Genomic DNA, 23,559 nt, shown 5'->3' on the forward strand with positions numbered 1-23,559 from the left:
GCTTGAGCCCAACTTACCAAGTGATATAGATTGCTCTGAATCAGTGACCTGTCCTCTTCATTATTTATCACTGCCCCAATTTTTGTGTCATCTGCAAACTTTATCAGTGATTTTGTATTTTCTTTCAGGACACTAATAAAAATGTTAAATATAGACAGTGTAGGGCCAAGAGATGATCCCTGCAGGGCCCGCCTGGAAACACACCTGTTCGATGATGGCTCCCCGTTTACAATTACATTTTGATATCTAGCCATCTTTTAGTCCATTTATTGTGTGCCACATTAATTTTATATCTTTCTTATTTTTAATCAAAGTGTCATGCAGTTCCAAGTCAAATGTCTAAGTATATTGCATCAACACTGTTGCCTTTATTAAGCAAACTTGTAATCTCATAAAAAAAATCGAGTTTGACAGGATCTATTTTCTATAAACCCATGCTGACTGGCATTAATTATATTATCCTCCTTTAATTCTTTATCAGTCAAGTCCCATTTCAGCCACTTCATTGCCTGGGATTGATGTCAGACTGACAGGGTTATAATTACCCAGGTCATCCTGTTTACCCTTTTTAAATATTGGCACAACATTAGTTTTCTTCCAGTCTTTAGGAACTTCCCCAGTGTTCCAAGGCTTATTGAACATCAGCATTAATGGTCCAGCAAGTTCCTTGGCCAACTCTTTTAAAACTTTTGACTGCAAGTCATCTTAACCTGCTGATTTTAACATGTGTAACTTTAGTAGCTGCTACTTATCATCTTCCAGGAATAATAGTGGGATGGGAAGAGTGTTATCATATGCTATGACTATATCATCTGTTTTTACCCCAAATACAGAGCAAAAATATTTATTGAACACTTTTCTGAGTGTTCTACCAATTCTACCATTTCCACCTAGTAATGGACCAATACCATTGTTGGATTCTTTTTGTTTCTAATATATTTTTTTTAAACTGCTTCTTATTATCCTTAACTCTGCCAGCCATAGATTTCTCCTTGCCCCTGTGCTTCCATTATCAATTTTCTACAGTTCTCAGCTTCTGACCTATATTCATTGCTATCAATTTCCCTTTTCTTCCATTTGCTGTACATTATTTTTTAATTTTTTATCAACTGTCTTCACTTCTCCACTAAACCAGGTTGTTTTTTTAAAGTAGTATGGCCATCTTCTAAAATAATTCCCAGCATCCATCTCTCTCTCTCTGTATGTGTGTGTATATATAAAAAACTGGTCTGGACTTAATTCTGTTTGCACATTATACATTTGATCAAGTCATGATACTTGTACCTAACTTACCATTATTTTTTAGTTCTGTGATCAGTTCCACTTTATCTGTCAAGATGAGGCCTAATATAGAATTCTGTCATGTTAGATGCACACTTCTTGAGGTAGGAAATTATCATCTCTAATGTTTAGGAATTCCAATGATGTTTAGTACTGGCAGCACGAGACTTCCAGCATATGTCACTCAAATTGAGGTCCCCACTGATCACACTGCATTTTTCCTACACGCTGCAGCCAGGTGCATAATGTGCCGGTCATGCTGTTCCGTAATATGATTTGGTGGCCTGTAGCAGACACCAACTAATACCCCCTCTTGTGCTTTATCTGTTAGGACATTGATCCATAAGCATTCAAGATGATTTTCTTCCGAGTTAGCAGTGACTCGTAGTCATGTATCTGTTGATAGTCATGTGTATAATATGCCACTTAGGATGAGGCAATATTTAGGTTCTAAATTGCAGAGCCATGTGATAGATAAATGTATTCCTCGCCTTGTAGCACTTCACTTGCTCTCTGTCCACTAATCCATCTCCCCAGGATTTATTCTAACATACCAAACCTCTGAGCAGCTTCAATGCACTCCCAGTTTTTAAAATCACTTTGATTCAGAAATGTTTCCTTTCCTCCATCCACTTGCGAATTTTCTTCAAAACTCCCCTTGCCCAAGGACTCCCCATCCTTGCACAGGCAAGATTGAGTTCTTCACCAGCCCTGGCTTTTCTGTGCACAAAAATGTCATGACTTTAATATGCAATATGTCCCAGTTCTGCAACAATAGAAACAGCAATTTATGCCTTTGGGAAGGAGGAGATTCCCAGCTTCCCAAAAGAGGACACAGCACATCCAGAAATAATGGTGGTGACATTTTTATGCATAGAAAAGCTAACTTAGAACATTTCTAGGTTTTGATTGATCTCTCTGAGCCCTGTCCTGTTGGGTTCATAGTACAAGTAGGCTTGGAAGGATTCGATTTTTATCGTTAAAAGTCTATAACCATCCGTTTCGTTGTACACGAGCAAACTGACAAAAAATTTCCATTAATGATGATCCAAATTTACAGACTGGCAAAGTAAGAAAAATGCTGCTTGAGAGCTTATTCGAGTTTGATTTAAGACTATTTGCTTTCTATATTTTGACACGCAATGTTGACAGTTTGTGTTTTAATGGTCATAAAGCTTTAACTTTTTGAATCTCAGCATCTACTGTCATTAAACTATCTGACCTCCCCATTGTCGGGGACACACCCCCTAACTTTCCCCAACTGTGAAAATTTAAATTGATAAAAATGGGGGAGAGAGGCTCTGAAAACTTAAATCAATAAAAAACAAATGCTTAAAAATAAACTTATATTATCCGACAAAATTATAAAAATCAAATTCCACCAAGACAAAGTATACTTTACAAGAGGAAGCAATACAAGAAATAAACTCAATGCAAGTTTTAAAACATTCTTTAAATAGTGTTTCAGTAATATAGCTAGCGTAAGCAAAATGCACGCTGGTGCAGTGTGGCGTAGAAATTTTATCAGGGTAGAACTGCATATGTCACTACCTGTGAATAAGGTGCGTATTCCAAACTTTGGCTGCTAAAACCTTTCTAGCACATGGTGTGATCAGGTATGTTTATATAAGTAGTTAGTCATAGGTATGTCTTACATCAGTGCCTAATGCCTGCTAAACCAGGGGCATCTTCTTTTTCTTTCTTTTTTTTTTTTTTAAAAACACCTCTCAATCAGGGATACAGAGGAAGGCTGCCGTGAGATTCTGGATTAGGCTCTATGGGGATTGATTGAGTTAGGAAAATCCCATGGAGGTTGCATAGCCAAATACAACGTAGAAATCAAATGAAGGGAGAGATCAGTGTGGAGATGTTACATTAATTTTATTTGTTCCAGACCATTTGAATGCTTTTAATATGAAGGAAATAATTCTCTGTTGTGTGGCTGACCTGGATGGTGCTGTAGATTAAGCATATGACTGTGTTGTGCTTTGCTGTGGTGGTGTGCAAGGGTGGACAGAGGACATTTGCAGAACTCCCCCCAGGAGTGAAAGGGGAAAGCGGGATCTCTCCATCGTTCGGCGAAAGCTAGGGGAAAGAGGCCAGCCGTAAACCTCATTTTTCTCAGGGGGGCCATGATCTGCAGTGCAGAGGCTGTGTCTAGTCCCCAGGAAACCACCACAAATGCTGCCATCAGCTCTAGACGTCAGCTGAGGTTGCAGTGTTTCAGTTCAGAGCAGCCAAGTGCACTCAGAGCTCCTTCCCTTAGGTCGACCCCCTGTCATCCTCCCCCTACAGCCGTTTTGCAGAGGACACGGAAGGCGGACACTGTTTCTGTTTGTTCTTGTTGCACCAGCCCAGAGAGGAAGAGATCGTCCAGTTAGGGTAATAGCTGAGAACTTGGAAGACATGACTTTGATTCCCAGCTTCACCACAGACTTCCTGCGTGACCTTGGGCACATCACTTAGCCTCCCTGCGCCTCAGTTCCCCTTCTGTAAACTGTGGATAATAACTCTGCCTGCCTCCTGGGGTATTGTGAGGGGTGTTGCATTATAGACTGTCAGGAGCTCAGGTACTACTGTGCTGAGAGCCATATTTAAGAGACATTTGTCCTGAAATGAGGACTGGCTGTGGTGGTTTTGTGTTGTAACAATTCCGAGACCTAACTCTCTTTATCACTGCCTTTCATGCTGACCAGTATTGTCTCATTGTTCCTTTGCCTTCCCCGTCTGTCTGTCTGTCTCTTGTCTTATACTTAGATTGTAAGATCTCTGGGATGGGACACATCTTTCTTCTGTGTCAGTACAGTGCCTAGCACCATGGGGTCCCAGTCCACGACTCGGGCTACGGTAATATAAGTAATAATAATGGCTGACTCTGAAGGAAAGGCATGGTAATATTTTCTCTAAAAACAGCTGAGATCTGTGATTTCACTGTCAAATGGTTTTTTTAAAGAAATCATCAATTCACTGGCTTGTTTGCTCATTTAGCCTGAAAAACTCTTGTTTCTTTTCAGTGTATTCTGTTTCAATCCAGAGCAACATACAAACATTTTTTCTTCTCTGCATTTGTATTTGTCCTTCAGCTTTACACTTTGCAAAATCTATGGGGGCTCCTTAGCATCCTAAAATATGGTTTAAAAAAATCCAGAATCTGTGAATCTTTTCCTTCCTAAAATGCAAGGCAAACACAATATGGAAAGTAAAATGGTCTCTCTAGAAAATGCGGATAGCTTTATAAACAGTCAAATTGTTATGTACTTTTTCACTCCTTTCAGACATTTGCTACATTATGTACTGTTCTAATTAAATCATCAAATTGAATTATCAGATCAAATGTTTTTTATTCCATTGTGTCCTGAACAGGTTTGGTTAAATTAATAAACCATATGTTTCATTTTATAAACAAAAAGGGAAAAAAATCCTATTTTTCCCATTCATCAATCCAGAAACCCTCAAAATAGATAACTGAATAGAAAATGCTAGTTAGTATGTAATCATAACACATTCTTCCCTTGTGCCTCAGAATAATTGAAACAAAGTCCTATTAAATCATAAACGTTGTGAATTTTCTTTATTGTGAAATAGCAGCATTGTGAATTCAGTGTCCTCCTAGCAGGCCAGAACCCTGATTTCCCAACCATTCTATGGCTCGATCCAGCAGAGCCTTTTAGATCATGTGTTAGTGAAATCAGTGATGGCATTAGAGCGATTAAAGTCATGCACTATGCTTAGCTGGATCGGGGTTCAGGTGGAAACAATGGCAGCTCCGTACCCAGTGGCTGTGGGGTCACTGTCAGGCTCTTATGCACAAGTCTCTAAATGATGAGTCAACAAATACTACAGGGACATTACAAGTATTTGGGGCCTGTTTAGCCTTTATTTGATGTCTCCTGTGAAGGTTACCGGAGAATTGCTTTTTAAATCAATTCCTGCTGCGGTAAAACAAACTCCAAGGAGGCGTTGATGGGGCTTCTTTGGGACTAACCATTACTTAACTGGACAGTGTGTTGGATGCTGATTGACACAAGCTCCCAAGATCTGCGCGTGCTCCCAGTTCCAATAGGCTTTGAATTGAATGGAACAATAAAGCAACTATGGTATTTTGGAGAATAACACTTCTATGGCAAAGGTGTTAATGAAATATTTGTTACGATATATTGAAATAAGTATTCAGTGTGGAAAATCTCCATGGAAAGGGGTGAACATAGAGAGACTTGCCTGTGGAACTGGCTATCACAGCTATGTCTGGACAGTCGTTAAGGGGATTGTGTGGCTTAAGTGCTCTCTTTTTCTCTGGATGGGAACTAAACAGCCCCATTGGACACTGGATAGAGTCAAACCTACTGGAGGTTCTTGTGTTGCAGAAAAACTGCAGACAGGGAAAGTTAATGCGTAGGGCCCCCACCTAAACTAGCCCACACTTAGTAGACGGAACATGAGCCCCCTGCAGCCCGTAGGGCTAAGTGTTGAAAGAACAGGGCACCAGTAGGAGAGAGGAACAGGTAGTACGCTCAGAGGAGAAAAACAGAGGCCCAGGGTAAGAGAGAAGAATTCTTGGGAACAGTGACTTAGTGGTGTCCTAGAAGGGGGTTTCTGGAAATGGCATTGCCCGTGGTAAGGTGCAGTTTTGGCCACCTCCGTTCAAAGTAATCACGACATTTGTAAATAGGTAAATTACACTTGAAACTGCCACGAGTTTCTTTTGTAGGGGGAAAGTCTCCTGCTACACATCAATTGCTTCACAAACATGCCTCAAAAAGACGACAAGGTTCTGTTCTCTCATTTTGCCCCCGTTCATTATGAAATGAGGGTGACAAATGCATGGGATACATTTAACAGGGCCATCCCACTGGAAATACTGGAGATGCACCTGTTTATCCATTTGCAGCACGTTTTTATTTATAAACCACGGGTGTTTGGTAATGCAGCAGCAAACGATATGGCCAGACAGGAAACCCAGATCTGGAAATAGACTTCGTTTTCTCTTCAATGCAGCTACGACTCTTCAGGAGTAAAATGTTTGTACATGTACATGCAGGGAGCAAACTTAGGGCAGGTGTGTTTTAACTTGTAGTGGAAAGTAGGAGTGGGGAGGATAATATTGGAAAGAGTGTACAGGTTTAGTGGCCTGGGTGACACCCTGAGCCTTTCCTGTCAGCAAAGACCAGATCCTTAGTCCCTGCTGAGTGGATTGAGGTACCATAGCATGCAATTCTTTGTGGCTCAAGGGTTATATTTGGAAAGAGGGTGTGAGAATCTGTCCTGAATTACATATTTTAATCACGACTCTTTTCAAGCTTGGAAAAATATATAGCCCTTATAGCGGGAGACCAGTATGTTCTTTATAGATAGCATATTAGTGCCATCTAGTGTTCTCCATTAGTATGCCTTTAAATTTCAACTATTAGACAAATATTTTCTTGAGTCATCCTGAATGGGCTGAGTTCTTCAATGCATACCAGCATAGAGCACACGCTGGGTCAGTGCCCATACTCAGTCCTCCTCTTTTGTAGGCAGCTGAAATAACTAGCAGTTCAGCTCAAGCTAGGCCATTCCTAGGGTTTCCCTCCCGGACATTCCCCCCTCAAGTCCTAGCACACTCTGGCCAGAGAGCAACTTCCACCACCTTTATATCCGAGGCGGGATTAGAAAGGCACAGCTTCCAGAGCAAGGCAGCAGGAGTCAGTCGACAGTTCCACACAGCGTTCCTCCCAGAAACCTGCTAGGAAGTGTCAGCCAAAGAGCTAGGTGCCAGCTTACGGACATGCCCTTTCTTCCTTTTGTGACATTTGAATGAGAAGCAGTGTCTGTGTTTCCCTGCAAAGCAGGTGAAGAAGAGTATAAAATACCCTTAGTTTATTATGCACTTGTGGGCACAAAAAAGAAACCATATCGTGTCCCAGTAATAACTCTTAGCTCTGATATAGGGCATTGCATCTTCAAAGTGCTTTGCAAACATTAGCTAATTCTCCCAGCACCGTGTGAGGCAGGGAAGAATTATTGCTCCCATTTTAGGCATCAGGCAATTGTAATGCAGGAAAGTTGCACAGGGAAATTAAGACCCAAAGGTTTAAAAGGGCACTGAGCACTTTGGGTGTGCAGAATGCTCAGCGTGCAGAGGGTGAGATATGTAGGCACATGCAGGGAGTGAAGATTTTGTGCTCATTTGTAAAATAAATAATTGGGCCTAAGCAACTTGCCCAAGGCCACAGACATAATGGGCCCTATTGTCTGTTATCCCTTTCCTGCACTTGGCACAGGAAAGCAACTGGAAGTGGTTTAAATCCCATTGGTTTCAATGTAACATAGAGAAGAATATTACAGAGCTTGTGTAAATGTGTCAAAAATCTGGCTTTTTAATGTTAAATGCAATTTTTCTCCTATTTGGTTTCTCTCTATTCTTCAGGCGAGCTTTATATCTGATCCCTTTTGTTTAGTTTGCAGTACTCCCCCGGTCAACATGAAAGTGCAGCCTGTGAACAGAACAGCCTTGCTAGTAACTTGGAACCAACCAGAGATCATCTACCACCCTCCCATTATGAACTACATGATCTCCTACAGCTGGACTAAAAATGAAGATGAAAAAGAGAAGACTTTCACCAAGGACAGTGACAAGGACCTGGTAAAACTACAGCATCAGCAATTGACCTTAGTCTTAAGCTAGCCTTACACTGTACTTTCCTCAGTAGGAGAAGGTGGGGTACGAAAGCATTTGTTCTGTTTAAATGAATGGTTAGTTTTTTAAATTGCAACAAATTGCTTTTCACACATTCGGTGCTAGTTGAATTCTACATAGCACATCGCCCAGTATACCAGAGTGTTAATTTATTGTTCACATGGTGGGCACAAAGGGAAATGGGTAGGCAGGTATTTTTTTTATATATATATATATATACTGCTGTTGAAAACTATCTGGCTTGGGAACTAGCTCCACTCACTGTGAAAACCTTTTTCGCTTATGTGCAACTCACTGGTTTCACAGTAAGGGCTGATCATGCAAAATCCATTACGGGACCAGTGCTTCCCACTGTGCATAGCCCGTTGAAGACTATTGGGATGTCCCTGGTACTGTTTGCAAGATCAGGGCTTGGGAGCCGAGGATGCAGTGGCCCAGGCTGCAGTATTAAAAAGGAACTGTGCCATAGATTTCTCTGCTGATGAGATAATAGAGGGAAGGGCAGAACAGTTTAGGTGAATGTGGAAATACCAATCCACCAGCTCCATTTAAGATTGGATCTGTTTGTCATTCTTGTCCAAGTGGAAGCAAATACTGTACTAGTCTTTAACATTCTTTGCATATAAAATCAAAGTTATATATTCAGGTTTGAAAGGCCTCCGTTTATTGTTAATCAAAGGAAGTCTCTGGAATAAGGAAATCAGTAATTTTATATGCACATGAAAATGCAGCCGCACTGAGAGAAATTCCTAATGACTGTTATTTTTTTTCAAATACACAGTCCTCTGGGCCCATTCAATCAGTTATAGAATAATACTTCTCTTATTCCTTCAGATGAAGATTCTTTTACTTCATTTCCATTTATATTTTCAATTTCCCCACTAGACATTGTTATCTAGGTCACATTAGGGAGTGATGTACTTCATGAAATCAGAGAGGAATCTATTGAAAGACACTCAAGGTTATGAAGGTTGTGATGTATTGTAACCTCTCTCTTGTCATAACGTCACATGCTTAAGGGAGATTTTTTCCCATCGTTAATGAGAATAGAGTACGTTAAACAAAAGGAACAATTTGGGCACAAATACAGTGTCTTTTTTTTTTTAATATAAAAATAACAAAATCTGCAGGGAATTCAATGAAGTGATAGCTTGAAGTAAATGGCAATGAACCCAGCTCTGGAAAAGGGGGTTGGAGGTAAAGGATTCAGCCAAAGTTTAGATTAGGGCCAAGAGAGAGGGGCTTGGCAGAAAAACATCCTTTGACAGTGAAATATAATTTACTGTCAACGTACTTGTACTGTGGCAGAAGAAATTGGGAAGTCCAATTGCTTGAGACATTTGAAACTAGACTATAAGATAGCGCACTGGCCTGGCAAATGAGCCATGCTGATACTCAGTGCAGTTATCTTCCTCTGCTGCAAGGCCCAGAGCGGAGCAATTGCTGGCAAAAAGGGACCAAGGAGCACACAGAGAGTGAATGAATGAATGGCTGGGTAGCCAGGCAGCATCTCCAGAGCATCCATGTGCATATTCAAATACTCACATTGTAACGGTGATGGTGGGCTGGAAGGTGATTCCCAGCCCAGGGCAGCCATTCAGTGTGGGGGCACCGTATACAGCAAATTGCCCCAGTCATCCCTGCTGTTCATTGCAGAGTAAAGCACCTGGCCTAGGTACTGTGGTGGTTGGTAGCTCTATGTTCATATCCAGGTTGATGGGAAACACCTTTTTCTGCCCCACCGCATTTTTTTATTTTTATTTTTAAAAGATCAAGTAACTTGTTTGCAGTTTTTTGAGCAGTGAGGAGTAGCAAACATGTATGCTAGTGTGATAGCTAATGCATCATGGGTGAAATTCTCCCCTGTGCAGAGCTAGCGCAAGTTCTGTGCACCACTTAAGTCCCGCTAAAGTCCAGCAGCTTACGTAATGCATGGGCCAGCAGCTGGACCTCTGCCCAAGAGTTAATGTCGCCCTCTAGAAATAGTCTTGTCTACATGTTCTATGTTAGCACAGTGCTCTATATTGTACAAATTGATCATGGAGAGCCCTTTGGGGGGGAAAATCTGAATAATATCTATTTCTTTTAAACAGAAAGCCATCATTAGCCATGTCTCACCTGACATCCTTTATCTGTTCAGAGTTCAAGCAGTTTGCCGAAATGATATGCGTAGTGACTTTAGCCAGACAATGCTCTTTCAAGGTAAAAAAAAAAATGTGTTTAAAATTATGTGATTTTTTTTTCCTGCTTAGCATTCTTTGCAGAACAAAATGTGTACACGGAATAATATTACAAGGGGTCTGGGTGTTATAAACAGTGCTAATTTCCAACTCTGATCAGCTGAGGCTAGCAGAACATTCATTCAAAAGAGAAGGGCTCATTGGCAGACTCTTCTCAATGATAGGTTGTCAGCTCCTGTAATTACTTCCCATCTCCGCTGAGTGATCCTTTAGAACCTGGATTTGATGATCTCCAGCGCATATAGCAAGTCCCTTTTATTAGTCCAGGTTTTCCAGGAGAAGGCTATGAGAATCTTTTGTTGGTATTGTACCAATTTGTTTGTTTTATTTTGTTTAATTAGTATGTTTACATTTTTTATCTGAGTTTAGAGCATGCTTGTCGGTGCCTTTTAGAAATCTGACTGAATATAAATATATGTAACCTTATTTGAAATCAGCCTTTAGCTACCTAATTTAAAAAATAAATCAAAGGTAGCATAGCCCACTGATGTGGGCCCTAAGAATTACTGTAGCTATAATGCACATGTAGCAAGGATTAGGTCTGGTTAGTGTCTGTATGGGATGAAGGCAGGCCCAGTCTTACCAAGACAACAGTGTGCACAGATTCTTACTCCTGAACACAGTCTCATTGATTACCAAAACAAAGATACTTTAAATCAGTGATAAAAATTGTCACATTCTCATCTCTCATACATTTCCGCTTCAATTACTCTGAGTAGCGTGATAAGTCTGAGACCAGGAATACAACTATTGATAAAAATTATAAACCCTAGTCCTAAGAAAAAGCAGAGTTAAATTACTTGAGTCAGAAGTTATCCATTAAATTAACAGAAACATTTTTAAGGGTGACCTTTGAAGAAATATGGGGGTTTCAAACATCATTAATCTGATAATCCTTAACAGCTGAAACTGTCTATGAAAAGTCAGGCAATGGACACAATTCATTTCTCAGATCCACAAGGTGCCGATTTTGCCTCTGGTCCTAGGGGGACCAGACAGCAACTGTGAAAAATGGTACGGAGGTGGGGAATAATAGGTGCCCATATAAAACAGAGCCCTGAATATCGGGATTGTCCCTATAAAATCAGGATATCTGATCATCCCACCTCCAGTATTATGTTCTCACTACAAGTGCCTCATTATCTATCACCAATGTGGAGGGGGAGGTTCTATCATATCTAATATCTAATAAATGTATGCTGTACACTTCTATCAGATCTAATAAATGTATCTTGTACACTTCACTGTGGTATCTGAGCGCCTGGATCTGTGGGGAGAGTTTTGGTCTTTAAGTGCCCAGCAGGATCAGAAGTTTGTGTACTGGGGACCTTTCATCTCAGCTCTTTAAGCTAAGGGCGAAAGGGACTGAACCACTGAAACTTGACCAAGATACTCATTTGATTATAGGCAAAAGAGCCTTTTGGACAGCTTCCCAGTTACACTAAGAGATCTATAATGGAGGTTACACACACACCAATATCGCAATGGCAGACGTTGATGTGTTTCCCTCCTTAGCTATTCCCCCTCACTCCTCCAAAAAAGTAGGGCAAGTACTTCCAGTTTTACACTAGCTCCAGAATATACATTTTAAAATAACTCCTCAGAAGGTATCATCGCACTGTATCTTGCTTGTTGGAATTGTTTGGCTGTTTATGCTAATGCTAGCCTGCATTCTTCTAGAAGTTTAAACTGATAGAAACTCAGATTGGTGGTGTGTATATGTGTGTGTGTGGGTGGGGGGAACAGTACATTGGGATGGTTAAATGTAATTTAATTTGTCTAGCAGATTATTACAATTTATATTTCCTTCACCCTTTACAAACTAGTAATTATAAATAAATAAGAAAACAAGAAAAACTCTGTTTCGTGATGACTGGCAGTGTTTTAAAGTATTAAAGTTTTATTTTGAAACATTGCTCACTCACATACACACTCTAAACAAACTATAAACACGTACCTAATTACAAACAATACATGGCATGTGGCATGGCAGATGAACCTGAAATACATTTCTCCCCCGCTGTCACAAATAAACAACTTGAGGGATGTATAATTGCTTACGACAAACCCAATTCCTTAGCTTTAGCCACTCTAATATTAATTCTGAATACCAGGGACTAGAATCTGATTTCATTTATATCAGCCTAAATTGAGATGAACACAGCTGTAATATGTTTTAAGGTCAGTAGACATTATGATCATTTAGTCCGACCTGCTGCATAACTGGGCCATAGATTTTCACCTAACTTGTGGGTGAGTAAGAACATATATTTTATGGCTCAGTAGGCAAAGGCCAACATTTTCAAAGCCAAGTGGTTAATATAAGGCTTGTATATCCATATTTAGGCACTAATATGGATTTAGACGAATAACTTCAGGCACCTTACCTTGAAAATCTTCGCCCGACTCTCAGTGTACACAGGAGTAATTGGGACCAGAATTTGGATTTTGTTGTACATATCATCCCACTTCAGGCATTTTTTACTGGTCTGTGATTACCATCTTATACACCAGCCACTGTTTCCTCTATAGTAATCCCTAGGCACACTCAGTAGCAATGGCTCTCAAGGTTTTGAAATTTTTAGATGCCTTTAATTTCTGAGAAATTGTTTAGCAAGAATAACTGCATTTTTTCAGCTTCATAACCCACATAAAAATTATCCTTCTTTGTTTCCCAGCTAACACTACTCGAATATTCGAGGGGACCAGAATTGTTAAAACAGGAGTGGTAAGTAGTGGACATAAATCAGTGCAGCAAATTTAAAAGCAGTTGTAAATTGTGCCATAATACCCACCAGGTGGCAGCATAATGTTGTAAATCTACTGCAGTGATTTGGGAGGATGTTATTTTATTTAAATCCTGAGCAAAAGCTTTAATAGCCTGTTTCCACACATGGAATAGCTTTATAGCTTCATGATTCTGTAAGCTTTCTTTGGAGAGAAAATATGTAATCCTAATGATGACTGAGAATATGCTTAATTTCTTTTAATAACTAAATGAACAGAGAGGTTCATGCAGTAAGAGCCAGGCAATGTTTTGGCATATGGCATCTGCAGTCTTCCAATGCTGTGGAAATATCTACTTGTGTAAATTAGGCCTTAGCAAATTATTTATTTTAATTCTTTATTTCATGTTACTTGAGGCTGTAAGTATTAACTAAGGTGAACTTTCAACAGCTCTTCTAATTTCATATTCCAAAATCCAGAAAGTGCAATATGCAAATATATTTTACACCACTTAAAAGTGCCCAGTTTTAGTTCTGAAAGAACATAGTTATGGTCAGTGCTGTAATGCCAATCACATTTATGGAATTCATATTAAAGAACGTAGGCTAAGTCCTTTATTTCTGCTTTCACTCAGTCCCATTCTGAATGGTAATACCCCAGTAACACAGGCCTCGAACAAGAATGATTAACATTTTTCACGGATAATGTAGAGATGTACTAGATGTACAAAATCTGCTGCCAACTTTTACTTCTTCAGCCCAGCTCTGAGACTAACGGCGAATGCCAGAGAAAAGCACATTTTTCAAAGCTATAGAGGTTAAGATTGATAAGCATCCAGAAGTTCAGATGCTTATTTAAAGTTTGAGCTCAAGATCTCAGAAGAACAGGCTCTCCCTTGAGATCTCCAGTTCTTTGTGATTGCAGCTGGGTCAGAAAGAACATGAGCGCAGTCTTTCTTGTTTTGCTGCAGCATTTCAATTTCCTGGCTTGGCTGAAAACAGGAATAGCAAGGGGATGCAGAGTATTATGACTAAGTACTAAGCTTTTAAAACTCTAAAAATATTTAGGGTTGTAGACATTTTATGGGTTGGGTGAAGGTTCAGATCAGTGCCTGTGTTTCCCATGTTTGCTGTCCCTCATAAATGCATTTGCAGCATAACCTCCACTTTATTTTTGTTGATTGAACTGGTAACACAAAGCGTAAGTGCAGCATGGTGTAATGTCCTGAGCACAGAACTAAATTCTAATCCTGGCTCTTCCACAGAATTATTCTGTGTCTTTGGACAAATCAGTGAACGTCAGTGTCTTTAGGGTGATCACCACTACAGGCAGCCACGGTAACAGTGAAATTCATCTAATGGTTTTCAAACGTTTAGCCAGGTTTTATTCTGGATAGATCATGTGTGTACAAAGTTGATCGTTTTAGGGTTGCTGATCATCTTGCAGTACAGCCCGAGTAGCTGCAACTCTGGGTCAGAATTCGGCCCCAGCTGCATTGGGGAAATAAACTGTACCAGCCCTTTTCCTGCTACAGACCCCCACCAACCCCCCCACGTGCGGCCACTGCTCTGAGTTGCGAGGGCAGAGTGCGCTGGGCAGGATGGGTAGAAGCAACTTGTGGTGGTGACAAAGGGCTGGTGCTGGTGGTAGCCAGCTCAGGGCAATAAGGAAGCCCTGCATGCCCTCGTACTGCCCTGCGTGGTGCACAGCCAGGGTCTCAGCTGAGATCTTTTGAAGGATGATGATGCCCAACTGTGCCATAGTGCCAAACCTTAGCAGAATAACGCCAAGCTGTGCAGGGTAACTAACAAAATTAGGAAATAATAGCAACTGAGACCCTAATCCTGCAATCAGATCTGTATGGAAGGACCCAGGACTCTTTCTGAGAGCAAGGGATGCCCCATGTTTGGATCCAGTTGCAGGAACTGGGCCCATTATTACAAAATTAGGGGCATTATTGTAGCTGCTGCAACACAGCTTTTATTTTAAGGTAAAATGTACATGATTTCACATTTTAAACATTTTTTAGTCTTTGGTTTAGAGAATTGGCACAGTGAAAGTCATTAAACTTTTAAAAATATATACTCCCTCCCCCCCTCCCAAAAAGGAAATATTCTTCAAAAGTCACTAAGGAAGGGAAGAGGTTGAGTATAAAACGAAGATAAGAGTAATGAGATATTGCTATAATTGTTGTTTGGAAATGGCAAATGCAAGAACATTTACTCCTCTTGGGAATGTCTACACTGCAGTCAGAGGAGTCACTGCAGCTGGTGTAGACATAACTCGAGATCACGTTGGCTGCTCAGGTACCTACCCAGGGTCCCACGTGGGGTTGTACAGTATGTGTACATCAAAGCTAACTCGAGTATGTGGTCTGTGATCGCACCTGAATGCATTGTAGACTAAATCTGTGTCATTTGCCTTGTGACTTTTTAATGCTTGTGCTTGTACTGTTTCTGGGTAGATTTGACTCCAGTTTGTATAAATATACTTGTCTCATTTGAACAGAATAATGGGCAGAATGGAGTGTTTGGAAAGAAAAAGAAAACAAAAGGAAAAAAAAGCCGAGGTAGCATATCAGTTACCCCTACTGACACTCTCTCTGGTGTGTTTTCTTCCCTTGTCCCCTCTGGTGGTCTCTTCAAGCCTACAGCTTCTCCTGCTTCTTCAGCTGACATGGCTCCCATCAGTTCTGGATCTTCTACCTGGACTTCTTCTGGTCTTCCTTTCTCCTTTGTTTCAATGGCAACTGGAATGGGACCTTCATCCAGTGGAAGCCAAGCAACAGTGGCCTCCGTGGTGACCAGTACATTGCTTGCCGGCCTTGGGTTTAGTGGTGGTGGTATTTCCTCCTTTCCTAGCACTGTGTGGCCAACCCGCCTTCCTAGTGCTGCTTCTACCAGCAAACAGTCAGTTAGGCCGGTGCTTACAACTCCTGAGGCTTTATCTTCTCCAGGACCGGACAGTGATTCCGCTCTGACGAAAGACAATGAAGGAGCAGAGGAAGGAGAAAAGGATGAGAAGAGTGAAAGTGAGGATGGCGAAAGGGAACATGATGAAGAGGGAGAAAAGGATTCAGAAAAGAAAGAGAAGAATGCAGTGACAGAGGCTGCCGAGGTACAAAATAACACTGAGACCACACTAACGACCATTTCCCCTAATAGAACTGTAGAGGAGGAAGGAAATAAAACCATACCTGGTCAAGAGCAAAACATTTTCCCAACAGATAAGAGTCCTGAAGAAGAGGGGGTTACTGAAACAGACACTCAGCCCCAACCTGTCCCCTCCACCCAAGTGCCACCAGCATTCACAAATGAACATTATGTAGGGCAAATCCCAAAGGGACCAGAGACAACATCAAGAAAAGCTTTTCCCAACAACCGTAGGTTTCCAGAGGAAAATCCATCGGACAACAGATTCATCACCATTAACCCAGGTGAGTGATTCTGAGGGAGGGATGAGTGGGAGCTGTGTTTACTGCCTTGTTTCAGATTCCATTGAAAAAAGCTATAGGGACCAGATTCCTCACTGACTGACACCCCACACGATCCCATTAGCAGCAATAGGGTAAATCAGTGCAGGACTCAGTCCACAAATGATGTTAGAACTCTGGGGGTGGGGTGGGTGGGAAATACCCAGGGGAGGGAGGTTATTGTGTTAGGAAATTACCCAGTCTCCAATTAAAAACGTGTGCTTCGAGCTGAAAAATGAAGTTTGGCAAGAAATTACCCTCCAATATGGTTGGCTGCTTTAGAAGTTTTGTTGTTAGAAATTAATATAGCTAATGGTAACTGTGAAATTATCTTTGAACAATGGCCGCTGTGTCTTATGCATATCTGTTTTTCATAAAACGTTTGTGACATGTATAAAGTTATTTTATGTATGCGTAAGACTTTCACTCCTTAGCTCCAGCATATCTGGCTGGCTTCTTTTTCACCACGCACTCACAGGCCTCAGGCCTCAAGACTGATCCATGTAGATGGTCCTTTGTATTTCACAGAGTCCATGAAAGTTAAGGGGGTTCTGCACTGGCAGTGTCACGTGGATCCAATTACAGGGTTTACCTTGGTCTCCCTCTGAGGTTTTAATGAGATGACTGTCTGAGTGACTGTAAGATGATGTATGTATGTTTGTTTGTTTGTTTGTTTTTAAAAAATCACTGTTTATTCTGCAGAATTATAGTATGTTCAGTAATTTTGTTTTTCCAGCAAAGGTGTTGTGGAGTTAGAATACTGTGAAAAAGCATCTTAAATATTTATTTCTCTTTTACATTTATAAAGATTAAAATCCAGACCTTTTATGCTAAGTTACAGCTCAGAATCAATTTTCACGGCTAAATTTTAAAAAAATCAAAGCCCCCAATCCTTAATGATGTTTGTTATAGAAATGCTGATCCAACTATAATGCTGCGACTCAGAACTGTTCTGCAAGAAAACAGATTAGCAGCAGTGGAGCGGTCATGCTCTAACCCCAGTTTTGCTGACATTTTTTATGCAGACTCCGCTGATTTTCTAGCTTTCTTTCTTCGACTGCATGGTCTCACATGGTGGTTTTATTCAAAGTCAGCTCTTCCCACCATACATGCTTTAAAACACATGCGTAGGCAGCCTGCAAGACCCACCTTGCCATGTCTGCTTTTTGTCAGGATAAGCGTGCGCTCTGGCTTTTGCAGTGCTGAGTCACAGCTCAAGGTTAAGAATTGGGCATAGTGGAATCTCACTTCGAGCTTGCTCTGTGAAGGCAAACCTGCCTCTTGAATAGAGGTACTGGGTTCTTCCCTCCCCCTGCTTAGCAGTACCTAATGTCCTGATTTCCTCAAATGTCCAAATTTCATGTCCTTTGTGCAAGCTCTAGCAAAGAGCCTGATGGCTTACTGCCAGTGTAATGTAAATGAGAGAGGAAATGGACAGATGGCTCCGATGTCCATCAGAGGACATATGGTTTGTTATCACATTAGTTTTTCTGGGGTGTGAGTAAGGGGGGGTTAAGAAAAGATGGGACCCATTGCAGAATGTGAGGAAGGTGAGAAAACGCTAATGCACAGCCATATTTTATTATGGATAGGACTCACTAGTCTGACATGGCTTGCTCCCACTCTGTCTGACACACGGAGAGCCCATATGCCTCAAGGAATCTCTGCAGGAAGGAGAGGAAATAGCCCAGGTGCAGTCCAGGGAGTCCGGCATGGCTTGTGCTAATCAGTTACCAGGTCTGTGGGCATTGTTCACTTGGAAGTTGGCTGTGGGCTATCTGGAAAGACAGAACATGTAATGGATCTTCCTGGAGACCTGAGAAAAGGACAGCCAGCCTATAGAAGTCACAGCCAATATGGTTCTAGGTTTTTCTATGCTGGCATGAGGGAAGTGACATCAGCTGTGTCCTTCATGTTCTGGCTCAGGATATCTGTAAGGAGAAGGCTGAGAGTCAGACTTTAGAGCCAAACTCGCCAGAGGAAGTCTTAGCCAGAGGAAGTGATGAGTGACAAAGTTTCCTGCCATCTCCCAGGCTGGAATCTTAATTGAGTCTCTGGTGGCATCACATACAAATTTATTCAAGAACAGGGGGTGGTCTAGCTTTTTTTCAACTTCATAGGCAGATGGTGTTAAGCTCCTAGGTCTTGAATCTGCAGAAGAAACATGAAGGTGAACCTTGAGGGACATATAGAGACCGTTAAGGGCCAATTCACACCATTTTCCTAAGTTAGAGTCCCCATTTCTTTCCCTGGGCTCTGAGGGGGAAATGTTAGTCTTTAATAGACCAGAGGATTTAAGAACATAAGAACATAAGAAAGGCCGTACCGGGTCAGACCAAAGGTCCATCTAGCCCAGTATCTGTCTACCGACAGTGGCCAATGCCAGGTGCCCCAGAGGGAGTGAATCTAACAGGCAATGATCAAGTGATCTCTCTCCTGCCATCCATCTCCATCCTCTGACGAACAGAGGCTAGGGACACCATTCTTACCCATTCTGGCTAATAGCCATTTATGGACTTAGCCACCATGAATTTATCCAGTCCCCTTTTAAACATTGTTATAGTCCTAGCCTTCACAACCTCCTCAGGTAAGGAGTTCCACAAGTTGACTGTGCGCTGCGTGAAGAACTTCCTTTTATTTGTTTTAAACCTGCTGCCTATTAATTTCATTTGGTGACCCCTAGTTCTTGTATTATGGGAATAAATAAATAACTTTTCCTTATCCACTTTCTCAACATCACTCATGATTTTATATACCTCTATCATGTCCCCCCTTAGTCTTCTCTTTTCCAAGCTGAAGAGTCCTAGCTTCTTTAATCTTTCCTCGTATGGGACCCTCTCTAAACCCCTAATCATTTTAGTTGCCCTTTTCTGAACCTTTTCTAGTGCTAGAATATCTTTTTTGAGGTGAGGAGACCACATCTGTACACAGTATTCGAGATGTGGGCGTACCATGGATTTATATAAGGGCAAAAATATATTCTCAGTCTTATTCTCTATCCCCTTTTTAATGATTCCTAACATCCTGTTTGCTTTTTTGACCGCCTCTGCACACTGCGTGGAAATCTTCAGAGAACTATCCACGATGACGCCAAGATCTTTTTCCTGACTCGTTGTAGCTAAATTAGCCCCCATCATGTTGTATGTATAGTTGGGATATTTTTTCCAATGTGCATTACTTTACATTTATCCACATTAAATTTCATTTGCCATTTTGTTGCCCAATCACTTAGTTTTGTGAGATCTTTTTGAAGTTCTTCACAATCTGCTTTGGTCTTAACTATCTTGAGAAGTTTAGTATAATCTGCAAACTTGGCCACCTCACTGTTTACCCCTTTCTCCAGATCATTTATGAATAAATTGAATAGGATTGGTCCGAGGACTGACCCTTGGCGACCACCACTAGTTACCCCTCTCCATTCTGAGAATTTACCATTAATTCCTACCCTTTGTTCCCTGTCCTTTAACCAGTTCTCAATCCATGAAAGGACCTTCCCTTTTATCCCATGACAGCTTAATTTACGTAAGAGCCTTTGGTGAGGGACCTTGTCAAAGGCTTTCTGGAAATCCAAGTACACTATGTCCACCGGATCCCCCTTGTCCACATGTTTGTTGACCCCTTCAAAGAATTCTAATAGATTAGTAAGACACAATTTCCCTTTACAGAAACCATGTTGACTATTGCGCAAGAGTTTATGTTTTTCTGTGTGTCTGACAATTTTATTCTTTACTATTGTTTCAACTAATTTGCCCGGTACCGATGTTAGACTTACCGGTCTGTAATTGCCGGGATCACCCTTAGAGCCCTTTTTAAATATTGGCGTTACATTAGCTAACTTCCAGTCATTGGGTACCAATCCTATTCAATTTATTCATAAATGATCTGGAGAAAGGGGTAAACAGTGAGGTGACAAAGTTTGCAGATGACACTAAACTACTCAAGATAGTTAAGACCAAAGCAGATTGTGAAGAACTTCAAAAAGATCTCACAAAACTAAGTGATTGGGCAACAGAATGGCAAATGAAATTTAATGTGGATAAATGTAAAGTAATGCACATTGGAAAAAATAACCCCAACTATACATACAACATGATGGGGGCTAATTTAGCTACGAGTCAGGAAAAAGATCTTGGAGTTATCGTGGATAGTTCTCTGAAGATGTCCACGCAGTGTGCAGAGGCGGTCAAAAAAGCAAACAGGATGTTAGGAATCATTAAAAAGGGGATAGAGAATAAGACTGAGAATATATTATTGCCCTTATATAAATCCATGGTACGCCCACATCTCGAATACTGTGTACAGATGTGGTCTCCTCACCTCAAAAAAGATATTCTAGCACTAGAAAAGGTTCAGAAAAGAGCAACTAAAATGATTAGGGGTTTAGAGAGGGTCCCATATGAGGAAAGATTAAAGAGCCTAGGACTCTTCAGCTTGGAAAAGAGGAGACTAAGGGGGGACATGATAGAGGTATATAAAATCATGAGCGATGTTGAGAAAGTGGATAAGGAAAAGTTATTTACTTATTCCCATAATACAAGAACTAGGGGTCACCAAATGAAATTAATAGGCAGCAGGTTTAAAACAAACAAAAGGAAGTTCTTCTTCACGCAGCGCACAGTCAACTTGTGGAACTCCTTACCTGAGGAGGTTGTGAAGGCTAGGACTATAACAATGTTTAAAAGGGGACTGGATAAATTCATGGTGGCTAAGTCCATAAATGGCTATTAGCCAGGATGGGTAAGAATGGTGTCCCTAGCCTCTGTTCGACAGAGGATGGAGATGGATGGCAGGAGAGAGATCACTTGATCATTGCCTGTTAGGTTCACTCCCTCAGGGGCACCTGGCATTGGCCACTGTCGGTAGACAGATACTGGGCTAGATGGACCTTTGGTCTGACCCGGTACGGCCTTTCTTATGTTCTTATGTTCTTAAAGGACAGGTTACAAACCTTAGTTAATAGTTCCGCAACTTCACATTTGAGTTCTTTCAGAACTCTTGGGTGAATGCCATCTGGTCCCGGTGACTTGTTAATGTTGAGTTTATCAATTAATTCCAAAACCTCCTCTAGTGACACTTCAATCTGTGACAGTTCCTCAGATTTGTCACCTACAAAAGCCAGCTCAGGTTTGGGAATCTCCCTAACATCCTCAGCCGTGAAGACTGAAGCAAAGAATCCATTTAGTTTCTCCGCAATGACTTTATCGTCTTTAAGCGCTCCTTTTGTATTTTGATCATCAAGGGGCCCCACTGGTTGTTTAGCAGGCTTCCTGCTTCTGATGTACTTAAAAAACATTTTGTTATTACCTTTGGAGTTTTTGGCTAGCTGTTCTTCAAACTCCTCTTTGGCTTTTCTTATTACACTCTTGCACTTAAGTTGGCAGTGTTTGTGCTCCTTTCCATTTGCCTCACTAGGATTTGACTTCCACTTTTTAAAGGAAGTCTTTTTATCTCTCACTGCTTCTTTTACATGGTTGTTAAGCCACGGTGGCTCTTTTTTAGTTCTTTTACTGTTTTTCTTAATTTGGGGTATATATTGAAGTTGGGCCTCTATTATGGTGTCTTTAAAAAGGGCCCATGATTTGTCACAAACCTAGTGACCATTGAGTCAATCTTTAGGAAGGACCAACACTTTTTTGCTGTGTCTTGAGGGAGTTTTGCAGTGTTTGTCATAGCCCTGAGGGATGGAAGTCTTAGAATCCGGATCCCTTTATAGATCTGTGTATCTTGGCTGAGCGGAAAAGGCTTATCCTTCAACGTCTCCTCAGTGAAATCCTCCTTCATGTCATCATGCGAACCTTTGTTCCAGTGGCCCCCTTCAGGTTGCTAGTTGAGGGCAAGTTCCCCAGGAATTTGTTCAGTACGTTCAGATAATGGAAATGGAAATGGCTGAGGGGGCCTGGCTCTTTCGAGCCAGACGAGGAAAGGGAGAGCGCTCCCCTCCCTCTCAGGGAGAGATTCTGCAGCTTTGGAAACTTTCCTTTTTTTATCCTGAGTTCCCCATGGAGCACCCAGGGGGTCGGGGTGAGGGAGGGGAGGCAGAGGCTGAAGAGGCAATGCCCAGCTGCGGGTGAGGGAAGAAGGGTAACCACGCCAGTGGGAAGGGTGCTGGACTCCTGCGCACCCGACCCTCGGGATCAATCCTCTCCAGGAAACAGTTCTGTGGGGGGACCTTTGGCAACTAAATACCGGGTTTTTTGGGGGGTGTTGGTGTTTTGAGCGAGGGCCTGAGAGGAACGTCCCCTGCTGCTCCCGTGAGGGGAAGTGGCGCATTGGGAATCATGGCATCCCCCAGCCTCAGTGTGGGGAACTCGCTAATGAGCTTTCCCGCCTCAACGCTGGGAGCTGAGGGCGCCACGGTGTCAGCCCAGACGGGCCCTGAGCGCACTGCCTGGCCCTTGCTGGAGGGGGATAAGCGCTGCAGTGACGGGGCGGGAGGGATGATTCCCCCCTTACCCAGGGCCGCCACACGCTGACGGGGGTGAGGAAACTTTGCACTGAGCGAGCGCGGGAGATGGGCATTTCCCAGGCGCTGGGTACCACAGGCGCGCGCACGGGGCGTGCCCCGCCGCACCCTCTCGCCTGCGCCCCTCAGGACTTTGGATCCGGCCCGCGGGCTGCCACAAGCCCCACGCCGCTCCACCTCCCTAGGGCCCCGGGCTCCGTGTGTGGCTCCAGGCACCGCCCCCCGCAGCTCCCATTGGCCGGGAACGGGGAACCGCGGCCAATGGGAGCTTCGGGGGAGGTACCTGGAGGCGTGGCAAGGCCTCGCTCGGAGCCCTGTCCCCGCCCCCTCACCCCACGGGGCCGCGCAGGAACGCGGTGAGCGGCGCGGCATGGGGCCGGGGTGGGCAGGTGGGGAGCGCGCCGCTGCGGGTAAGCGGAGCCGGGACGGGGGCCGGAACCCGAACCCCTCCTGCACCTGAGCCCCCTGCCTGCACCTCGCACCCCAACTCCCTGTCCCTGAGCCCCCTGCCTGCACCTTGCACCCCAACCCCCTGTCCCTGAGCCCCCTGCTGCACCCCAACTCCCTGTCCCTGAGCCCCCTGCCTGCACCTTGCACCCCAACCCCCTGTCCCTGAGCCCCCTGCTGCACCCCAACTCCCTGTCCCTGAGCCCCCTGCCTGCACCTTGCACCCCAACCCCCTGCACCTGAGCCCCCTGCT

The 23,559-nt window shown here is 42.6% G+C and overlaps 1 protein-coding gene across 3 annotated transcripts in view; it reads left to right on the forward strand.

Moving 5' to 3' along the window:
• The window catches only part of PTPRG (protein tyrosine phosphatase receptor type G), a 569,213-nt gene that overhangs the window by 451,500 nt on the left and 94,154 nt on the right, over positions 1-23,559 (forward strand). The window contains exons 9-13 of one of the 3 annotated variants that reach the window (XM_045023224.1): positions 7,719-7,903; positions 10,051-10,159; positions 12,876-12,925; positions 15,433-15,493; positions 15,881-16,360. In XM_045023224.1, coding sequence (XP_044879159.1) covers positions 7,719-7,903; positions 10,051-10,159; positions 12,876-12,925; positions 15,433-15,493; positions 15,881-16,360 — 885 coding nt within the window. Of the gene's footprint in view, positions 1-7,718; positions 7,904-10,050; positions 10,160-12,875; positions 12,926-15,432; positions 16,361-23,559 lie in introns of all 3 variants that reach the window. The other 2 variants (XM_045023221.1, XM_045023223.1) reach the window with 2 other exon arrangements.

Source organism: Mauremys mutica, chromosome 7 (genome assembly GCF_020497125.1).
Source record: "Mauremys mutica isolate MM-2020 ecotype Southern chromosome 7, ASM2049712v1, whole genome shotgun sequence".
NCBI classification, from domain to species: Eukaryota; Metazoa; Chordata; order Testudines; family Geoemydidae; genus Mauremys; species Mauremys mutica.